Raw genomic sequence first — 11,128 nt, 5'->3', positions numbered from 1 at the left:
TTGAAGCTGGCTATAAAAACCAAAGTAGTTCACTCAAGAAGCCATACACCTCCTCCCACAGGGACACTCTCAGAGACACAGAAAGACAGACTACTCGTACGCATAAACAAAAAACTGTTTGCTGTCTGAAACTTTCCCTAACAATGGTCAATGTCCCTAGACTACTCAGCACTGGAGCTGGTCCAAACGAGAGGAAAAAGAAATCTCTTCCTCCCACTTTCTTTTGGTTCGACTTTCAGTTTGCTTTGGGCCGAGGATTGCACAACTTTTTGGTTTTCGGTTCTTTTTGGGTTCTTGGGTTGTCCTGCCCTTCACGGCCTGTTTATTTTTGCTTACACTTATCAAAATATTGGCCATCCACATATTGTTTAGCCTGTCCTGTCTGCATCCAGCATAAAGATATCGGAGTCGGGTCAACTCTGTTCCCCAGCCCCCCTGAAACAAAACCCTCCGTGTGCTCTTTGCTAACGCAAAAACAAAAGCGGCAGATAAGAGTCGGTTGAGGGGAGATTAAGTAAGCGCCGCACTGGAGATGCTCTTGAATTGCTCGGGAATAAATATTAAAGGGACCTGCTTTAAACCCAAACAATAATAGAAAACTGAAATGAAAGCGATAGAAACAGTGCTTTGAAATAAACCTTGCTATTGCTATTGCTAAGCCAAAATCTTATAATTTGGACGGCTTCGGGCAACGTTAAAGATGCTGCAGCTCCACAATTTAATGATATATCGATATATAGCCTCAGAGCCATCTCAGCGATTATTTATCTATGAAATACAGCTTAAACTGGACCTTTAAGGAATTTTCTTAGACTTTAAACTTATCCTTTAAATAAACTCTTCTAGTTGAGAATGGTTTATCTCTAATAAGTAACAAAATTTGTCAGTGGATTGGACACATTTAATAAAGTTCTTGAGATATGTATTACATTCGTTAAGACACAAAGCAGTTTTTCATCTTTTTAAGATCTTCTTCTGCGTCGCCCTCTTCAGTCTTATCGTCGTTCTTCAGCTGCTTTTCAGGGTAACAAAGTTTTTGACGCTCTACGAGGGACATGGAGCTCCACTTGGCTGCAGCTTCCAACATTTGCTCGGACTCGGTCTTCTCCGGAACTGTCTTGCGAAACTCTTCAAGGAAATGCTTGTAAGCTAGTCGTGTTGTGAGAATACCAGACTGATTTCCCATCTTATTCTTGTTCAAATTTTTCGATGGCCCAGCTAACATTGCGGCGTCTGAGGGCCCCTGCGACAGGTCGGCCATTTTTATGTCTTCGTCCATCTTTTTGAATAATAAGCAGACAAGTCTGGGAATCTAGGCAATAAGATTCTTACAGTAGATGACTTACTTTAACGAAATCTCGACAGGAATTGAAGTATGCCGACTACGATTATGTATGTGCGAAATATTCTGCCGAGCCTGCTCTGATTGAAGTATTTTTTAATTTCTTAAAAGGTCAGCGGGGAAATAACCATCTAATAAGTAATAGATGGTTTGAAATAATATTTTCTATTGAAAAATCTCTTACTATCTAATGCATTTGTGCAACGTTAAAGAAGTTGAAGCTCCACAGTTTAATAAAAAGCAGAAAATAAATGAAAGTTGAGAGAAATGCGAGGGAAAGATAAACGAAACTAAGATGCTCTTCAGTTGTCGGAAAATTTTAAAATGATTTATCCCACTTGGTTAGCCTTATTTGAAAAATGTATAAGCATTTCATTTGCTGGTTATGTTTTCGAGGGCGAACGCAATACGTCTGAGTAAGTATACCTGTGACAAAAGCGAGTCGAAAATGGATTCAGAATGAAACAGAACAAAAGTTAGAAAGTAGCAAGGTCTTAAGGATTTTCGGTAACATTTCAACCCCAGATCGCGTTATAGCATGATTTTGTACAGACGATTATAGAAAATATATAAAATATATCTAGAAACATTATGGAATATTTTGAACGAAATATAAACCCCCTGAGTTAATCGGAATACCCCTTAGCAAAGAACATTTGGAGGGTGAGATACACACAAAAAATTCTTGCATTCGGCCACATGTTGTTGAATTTTTCAGCATGTGCGAGTGTGTGTGTGTGCGTGTTGGTGCCTGTGCGAGTGCCGTAACTTCCACTTTGTTGTCCGGGTTCAGGCCAGACCGGGTACTACCCCTTCCACCATGTTCCACCCCCCCATATACGTACATATATCCCCCACTTTATTTGCTCAGTTTGCCGCTGCTTAAGTTACTTTCTCTTTACGCTTGAATTTCTTTTTCTGCCCGGGTCCTTTGCCTTTTGCCGTCTGACTTTCCTCCATCCTCCAGCCCATGCGTAGCCTTTTCGTCTTTTCGGCTGAGCTCAGCAGCTCATTTTCCATCGAGCATGTGTGCGTAGGTTCTGTGATTTTTCCTCCTTTTCGGGGGCCGGCTTTGTTTCTGTCTCTCCACTTCAGTATTTCTGTATTTCGTGCGTCTGTTATTTTCATAAATAAATTTGCATGTCAAATGACATTGTTTATGGTATTCCTATATGAAAGACATATATCACTAGGGCAGATGTCGCTCTTTATCTGTATCTCTCTCTCTCTCTCTCTCTCTCTCCGTGCGTCGCTCACACGTTGTTGACATCTTTGTTAAAATATGTTTACAAGCTGAAATTAGTAAAGGAGAGTTTTTCCATTCTTGCTCTGGATTCTGGATACGTCCTGGATCTGCCTCCGTCTCCATCTCAATCTCCATTTGTGCGTCTGTCAAAGTTGACAAGCGAAATGAATTCGTAATTGAGTTTCTCGATATGTTTCTGCTTCACTCTCCTCCAGCCAGCACAAACCCAAGGCTGATGCTGCTGCCTCTCATATTCAATTTGAATAAGACATTAGCAACTTTTGCTCAGGCTGAGATATTTTTCCCAAATATCCTTTTTTTTCCATATGCAATTATAATTCGCTTTTTCCCCCTTGTTCTTCCGTTGTCTCACTCTCTCTCCAGCGGAGGCGCCTTTCTGGCGGCGGTTTCTCATCCGGCTCAAAGTTTTAGCTTAGGCCGTAATTATTTCAACATTCTTATCGACACAGCAACAAAGAGGCCATAATTATTGAGGATAAGTCAAGCGCAGCACATTTTTTGGCCCTCCGACTAGGCCTAGGCTCCCCAATAAAAGGACTTCCTGATTAGCGTGCTCAGCATGTGCTGCCGTGAACTGCTCTTATCTAGCCTGCCCCATTCCTTTCACCCCAGAAAATAAAGAACAAGAACGAATTTATAATGTATCTCAGATCTAACAAAAGGGATTGCTCATACGCCCAGGAAGGCTAACGGTGGATTTCGTGGGAGAGGGAGGCAAGAGAAATTATGTCACAGATTACTGGGATATCAAAGCAGGTTCCTTACAATAAGTAAGAGGGCGATGAGTTCAGTAAGATAGCGTATGAAAGTTTCAATTACCCTTTAGAGACCGTTAAATTATTATTCCGATCAAATTGTTAATGATATTTAAGAAGTGGTGTTTCCCTGAAACTGTTGATTTTGGATAAATTTGTAAATAAAATGCATTTTACGATCTTTTTAAAATACACAGCTGAAATTTATTGTTTTATTTAACTTACAATTGTCTGCTAATTAGCAGCTAATTAGACTAAGATAGCATAACAAGGAATAAGATGAATGAAATAGAATACGACAATTGCAACGGGGACAAGCGTTCTGCTTTGTGGAGCTATAGATGGTTCTTCGGAGGAACCTTACAATATTAATTGAATCTTCCTTTGGAAGATTTATGTGAGGACATGAAGATGAGATTGCCGGTATTGATAGATCGGTCATTTATAATTTGTATTGCCTATTGTGTTCATAGTAATCCCGGATTATTCTTAGTCGGTTCGAGTGCATGGACCAAAAGAACTTCATACGAATTCGAAAGCTAACCCTAACCCTAACCATCGGGTACTAACCCTAACTGGCACTCGAAAAATGAAAATAACCAGGAAGTCATTAACAAGGAATCCATCGAGGCCCTCAGTCAGGTCACCTATTTAGATGCCCTCTGTCCTGTGCTCCTAGGGGGAACCAACTACAGCGAACCCAAGGCGCGCCAGTACTTGTTCTTCGGCCTGGGTGCTGAAGAAAAGTCGCCCTTGAATCGGACAATATCTGCTCGGCTCTGGCAGGCCTGACTATAATAATTTCCCATATATAGCCTCTAGGTTCGTTGCTGCCCATTTGCATGACCAATATGGCCATATGCTAGGACACCGAAGAGTATGAAATGGTGGTCAAGTCATTCCGCGTCCTCTATATGAATGCGCGTCATAGTGTTTTCTGTGCTCTTTTCTAATAAGGAATGACTATCCCGACCATTTTAGCAATGTGGCCAATTCGAGTACGTGTTCGGAGGTTCAAAATTGTGTAGAATCTAGTCAACTGGACAGAACACAAAAGTGAAACTTCTGTAATCTAGTCTCTGTGTAGAGAGGACTTCTGATTAAGAACATGTGGCACTTAATAATCATAATCTCTATTTGCAACACCTAAAAATTCCCCCTCATATTCGATTTATTTATTTCGTTTAATTCGATTCCATTCGCAATTGCAGAGGAACTGTAGAAAACTTGACAATTCTTTATTCCATTTATGCCCTCCGACTGTGCATAATTGAATGGCTAAAACTGCAGTCGCAATGGTGGTTCCAAAGACTCGGGTATTCCCCTGCTCCTACACAGGCCACTGGTCGTTGGTCCTTGCCCCTTGCCATATAACACATGCCACGTGCCACTCGCCAGACCAGAGTGGAGCTTCTCGGTTCAGTCCACATCCGTTGAGCTCTCCTTGCCCTGTTTGCCGCGTGCGCTGTGGTAATTAGGTAAAGTGTTGCCGCCAGGCTTTGGGTACAAATTTTTGCATCGTCGACTACAACTGTCATCGCGTCGGTCGTTGGCCGCTACCGAAATACAGCTGAAAGTGCAGGGACTCCTGCTCCTGCTTGGCATTTGACATTTGGGGGCTTTGCGTGTAATTATAAACGAAATTATAAGCTGCGGCCATGTGCCGCAGACTGCAGCTCGACTACCAACTGCAGCGGAGATTAAAGTGGAAATTGCCATTGCCGTCCGCTGTGATCAGGAGATGGAGATGAAGATGAAGGTGGGACTGCCACCGGGCAATGAGGATTTGTTGCCTGCTGAGTGCTAATTTACACATTTTGATTGCGCTCGAGTTGACTCATTCGCGCTGATGGAGAGATGGAATCACCATGGCTACCAGCTCCAGCTCCAGCTCGTCCCTATATTCTTTGCTCCCCTCCATCGTTATCGTCTTGCCTGATAACATTATGCGGCATTTTTCTATAGCTTAATGCATAATTTGCGTCCTGGGAATAACGACAGCCAACCCATGAACAGGAGCAGTACCAAGAGCTGGCGCTCCACTCCTCTGGGCAGCTTTCCAACGGGGGAGCCACCAGACGGCTGGGGTGGCGATAGGTTTCGGCCTGGTAAGTGCTTTGGCAGTACTTACCGGGTCTGCGACTGCCATAAGATTATTTTATGTTGAGCTTCTTGGGTGCCATCTTCGGGATTTCACTGTGTCATGGTGCCTACTCCCTCAGTCTCAACTTGGGCTTCAGTTTCTGTTTCCGCTTCCGCTGCGCCTATTCCTTCGGCGGCTTTATCAAGATGCCTGCTACTATTTGCTGGCTTCCAATTGAATTGTGAGTGAAGTGGCGCCATTTAAGCCCAGGGATGGCTCCGAGAGAGTTGGGAGTCGCCCATTTGCTGGTACAGTCCCGTTCAGCAGGCTTAAGAGGGATCAGGTGAGAAAAGGAAAAATCTTTAGTCTCTGAAAATTTTTGTATGGGAAATTATTAATCGATTTTGAAAAACAATATGAATAAGACCCTTACGAGAAGCAGTATTTAATCGGTGGTTAATATCATTCGATGAATATGGATAGAATCTTGAGTTAAACCGTGTATCGAGATGAGAATTGCTAGATAATATATTATATTCCCGAATTAATTCAGTAGCTATCTTTATGTTGAGGAACGCAGACGATCTCTTGACTTTCCATATTTAGAAATAAGTCCATCGATAAGCGAAGAAGCAGTCGCGATAAGGGAGCAAGAAGAAAATGGAAGAGATGCTAAATCTGTACAAAGTTTATACTATAAACACATATTCTTTTCGTCGCTGCGACGGCATTTTCTGTACCAAATATACATCGAATTACAATTTGTTATTTTTTTGGTACTTATCTTATATTTGACATATTTAACCAGCTATTGATATTTATGTCGAATGGCGTTTTGCGATCTTTGTAATGCTTTCACTAGTAAAGAACACGTCTCTTATATACTATTTTGTATTCCCATCAGTATGTATCTCTAGTTGTTCCCACACACAGAGGTCCGCAGAGTCTGTTTACACAACAAGAGCTCTCTAACACATCTGGATTTCAACTCTTATTTGCCATAATCAGCAAACAACACTCCCCTAAGCCATCTCTTAACTCAATACAAATGTGAGATACCCTCCTTCTATTCTTTCTATATCTGTAAATGCCGAAACGTTCAGTGAATGTGCTCTCTCCCATATCATATGAAATACATTCGTACGAGAATCCCCATAGTTAAAGACATTGGCAAAGTTTTTCGCATTTTTGCACTTTCAGGCCAAACCTTTTTCTCATAACAAATGTCAATTTATTTGGTATGGGAGATGGGAGGCACACAGGAAAAAAAGTAATAAGCAAATACTTGGCATAATTCGGTCCAGGTCCAGAGCCAGGATGTGGACGGAACTTCAACACGCCAGGGGACACGGGGACTCCACTGACCACTGACGTAATCAAATCGACAATCAGTGAGAGATATGTATGCGCATCAATGTGCCCGAAGGGTTGGGCCCAGGATGTGTCCCCAAACCATCATCCCAATGCTCACATCCTCCCATTTGCCCATTCACTCCATCCCCGACTCGGTGGCCCTAGCAAACATTGGGTTGGATCTCTCTGCAGACCCTGCCACCCGGAAAAAAAGGGGACACACTATGTGCCTTGCCTGCAGCAGAATCTTTTTTTGAACTGTCCCTAACAGTGCGTAAATTGCCATTTTCAAATACATTTCAATCGCTATATCTACATATATACATATGGATTTTTAGAGATTTTTCCAAGGGACTAACTAAAGTTTAAATACTCTTGCCGGGACCATTTCAACTTTGTTAAATTGTCTGCGAAAAACTGTGAATTGGAAATCAAGGGGAAATTGAAGGGAATTAGTTTTATGACTTCCAATACTCGCAAGGATTGTAAATGAATAAAAATGGATTCAGGATTGGCTTTTCATACAGTGGAACCATTGATGGTATTTTTAGTAATATTATTTGTCAAAGAGTATCGAATATTATTGAGCTAGGTGAATACGCATGCTATATTTCTAAAAGATGATAATTAAAGTATACTTTTATCCTCCCAACAAGTGCCACACTGTTTTTATCCATGTAGTTAGTGCATAGAACTTTCGTTGACTTGTGCGCCCGAAAATCTTTATGATTATGGCCCCGAATTTGCGTTGGACTCGTTTATAGATGGGTGTTGCTATTGGACTCGCTGTTGGGCCTTCGAATGGAGGCGATTTTTATTGCTTCTGCTGCTGTGCCGTCTGTCACTCTGCCTGTCAGTCAGTCAGCCCCGTTTGACGGCGACCCTTGGCTGGTCTCACATGGCGCATACGCAGCGTGTCCGTAATGCGAGTGCCAAACAAAAAACTTCAATTGTCAACTGCTTGCTGATGTTTGTTTATGGAGGCTTTTGTTTCACCCAGGCCCCTTCTACAGCTGGAGTTCCCGATACTCATGCTGCCCCAGATACAGCTCCTACTCCTACTCCTGATATATTTCTGTTATTGCTCTGTCATTTTATTGATAACCGAGACGGTCTTTGATCTTGGCACGCGCCTAGAACTATGCAAAGCATTTTCTGTTACTGGCCATCTGCTGCTCGCTCTCTTCCTCTCTCTCGCATCAGTCACGAACGTGCATGAAATGTCATCGCTTCTCTTTCACACCCCCACACACACGCAGCCACACACAAAAATAGGCAGGCATCCAGCAAAATGTAGCATACTTTCGGGCCACTAAATACCACAGAGCAGCAGCAAAGCAGTAGCAAAGCAGCAGCAGCCAGAAATAATAATGAAATTTTATCGAAATTTTATAGTTTTTTGGTTGATGTGCACACTTTTCTTAGGAAATAATTTTATTTCTGCGAACCCACACAGGAGGACCCACATTAATGGGCATGCGCGGGGGTTGATTGAGAAGTTATGTGGGAGTGTAGCGTACTAGAAATTAAGAGTGATTACAGAAATAAAAGCCCTTAACTTCCATATTCTACGAATAATTTCTAAACATGATGAAAAAATATATTCGTACCATCTGCTAACTCTACAATCTGCTTGTTTCCTTGATTCCACGCAATAATCCTCTTGCCACCACAAGCTGCTTCACTTTTGATACTTGAGTGGGCACCTTGCAGCATCTCCTCACCACATCCTGCCCCCTGTCCTGGCAGTACTGCTGCAACATTATGTTTTATAATCATTTTACAACCGGTGTGATATTTAGAATATGACCAAAAGTTGCTTCATCGTTTCAGTTTTCGGTTGAAAGTTTACTCTGGCCACAACCTATCTCAGCTGTGCCGCAGACCCCGTCCTACAGATCCCCTAGCCCTGCAGCAATTGTTGTTTTAGTTCATGGAGAGAGATCCCAGAGAGCAATGGAGGAGGCAGAAAAGTTAGGAGCAGCGCCACATGGCAGATGTGTTTGGTTGTTCTGGGTGTTGGTGTTTGGTTTTTTTTTTTCTTTTATAGTGTTGCCCATAAAGTACTTAAAAGTTTCATTTTACGCCTATTTTACAGGACGAGCGCACCATTATCAGAGAGAGAGAGAAGGATGCCACCAAGTGACCAACTGACCTGCCAAGCCCCCCGTCCATCTCTGCATTTTGCTGTCCTGTTTGCTGTCTGCGTTTGGCTGGCAAAAATCCAATTTGCCAACATTTTAACAATCATTGCTGCCGGGGCTTTTCAGGAACTCATATTGTGGCCATCCACTTTTAATTGCTTGCCTAAACAAATAATATTTGAGTAGCATATTTCTTTGGGATTCTTCTTCTTCTCCGGCATCTCGGGCGTCTCCGACCGATGTTGCCTCCAATTAATGGCCGGGCCAGGGCGTAAAGTGGATTTAAGTCAGCCAAAGGTCGTGGACAGAGGATGGGGGCAAGGCGAAAAGCAATTGGGAGGTAATTGCTCGTCAGCTCGTCGAGAGGCCCAACTCGAACCCGTCCTCGAGGCTAGAAAGTTGTGCCTATCAATATGCCAGCCAGAATGAAAGCCATCATCGCCATCAAAATCATCATCGTCTTGGCCATGCGGCTCCAGCTCCAGCTTTTCCTTTCCTTTGGCGAAGTAAAAATTTTAATAACTAAATTCAGCAAAGGACATTCAACGGCACGGGCCAAGAGCCAGCTTGTTTATATTTCCTTTTCTGCAAGTTTTTTAACAATTTATTTTTATTTTAGATAGATTTTTTTCTCCGTGGGTTTTTGTGCTCTCTGCTTTCTCGACTCCACTTAAAGGCGAAACGTCTGCCTGCCTGCTAATGGCTTTTCTGCCCAGAAAGGGACAGAGGGGTGCTCGGTTTGGTTAGCTTGTTTGGCGGTTCTCGTAAACTACTATGAGTGGCACCAGACACCAGCCACCACTGGGGGAAAATGAAAAACGGAAAACTGATAGCTACAAATTCTTTGGCTCTTTTGGCCGGCAACTGATCAATGGCCGCCATCCAGGTCCAAGCACTTAAAAGTTGTAAGGCAAATTTATCAAGATTATAAAAAAAAATTCAACAAAATTTAAAGAATAGGCACAAGAGAAAAAAATAACTGAAAACCGAAAGAATGAAACATATGAAAGTGAGTGCTCATTGAGAGGAGAAAAAATAATTTTCTTGGAGGCTTTTCGATATTTAAAAAGAAAAAAGTTGTCAAAATTTAAGATAGAACTTTGGGAAGAATAAATAAACAAAGAAGTATATCTCAATTATTATTCTTACATTGTTGAATATGCATGAATATTAAGAAACAGCTAGAAATAAATCGAGAAACGATGGGTAAATTAAAAGATTTATTTCCTACATGTAAAAATATAAATCAGTGATCTCCCATTTTTAATTAAGAGTTTTTTGCAATTATCAGCCGTTAACAAGTACGTGATTAAGCTAATTAAAACCAATATCAAATTCCATTAACATTCAAGCAAAGTAATAGCTTATTTTCAAAGTACATTTTTGGCCTACGGGCAGCACTCACTCCCACCTCCACCCCCACGCTGCTTCGGGCTTAAAAATGTAATTAATATGAATCAAAAGTTTTCATTGGAATTGTTAGTCCTTCGAATTGAGACTAGAGCTAGAGCTTAACCAACCGCAAATGTTTTTGCTCCGCTCCCCTTTTAATAACCCAGCATTAGGTTTACTCAATGGGTTTTCAGGGCTGGGTTTGCTAAAGGAAAGCGAGTGAAAGGAAGCAGAAGGAGACGCCCATAAATGGCAAACATTTTGTGGGCGACCTTTGTGTGGCTTGATTGCAACATTTGTTGCAATGTTGACCCCCTTCCTTCATTCAGCGCGACTGTCATCGGAGGCGACGGGGATTCTCTGTGCCATTTTTATGCGCGCCAATAAAAATGCAAAATGAGTGCCAACTAAAGTAAACATAAATCGCATAAAATACAAATTAAATGCATGCCCAATGGGGCTGCTGCTGCTGCTCCTCCTACCCGGCTCTGCCTCTGTCTGGCACCGGGTGTCGCCTCGTGTCGGCCATTTATATGTTTCTAACGGAGGAGCTCTCTGTCTACGTAATCGTCCTGCCACTCCTTCCCGATGGTGGGTGTTGGCCTTGTGGCCTGGCATTCCATTGATTGCTCAGTTCTGCTCTCACAGCCTCCTCTTCTGGCAGCTCCCTGTTGCTGGCCAGTGCATGTCTATGCATGCAAAATGTTTTCTCCGACTCGAGACTATGCCAGACCAGGGGGAGGAGTGGAGGAGAAGGTGGAAACTAGAGAAAAGGAAGAAGGAGAAGGAGCA

At 42.4% G+C, this 11,128-nt stretch overlaps 1 protein-coding gene across 1 annotated transcript; it reads right to left on the bottom strand.

The window, feature by feature from the left end:
* Window positions 1-886: 886 nt before the first annotated feature.
* LOC108154555 lies at window positions 887-1,414 on the bottom strand. The gene is made up of 2 exons (XM_017284858.2): window positions 1,347-1,414; window positions 887-1,279 (listed from the first exon to the last, which is right to left on the bottom strand). The coding sequence occupies exon 2, from the start codon at window positions 1,277-1,279 to the stop codon at window positions 935-937; it is 345 nt and encodes a 114-aa protein (XP_017140347.1). The 5' UTR covers window positions 1,347-1,414; the 3' UTR covers window positions 887-934.
* Window positions 1,415-11,128: the final 9,714 nt, after the last annotated feature.

This window comes from Drosophila miranda, chromosome 2 (assembly GCF_003369915.1).
Source record: "Drosophila miranda strain MSH22 chromosome 2, D.miranda_PacBio2.1, whole genome shotgun sequence".
NCBI classification, from domain to species: Eukaryota; Metazoa; Arthropoda; class Insecta; order Diptera; family Drosophilidae; genus Drosophila; species Drosophila miranda.
The sequence above is the reverse complement of the archived record's forward strand: the minus strand, read 5'-3'. Positions and strand labels throughout refer to the sequence as shown.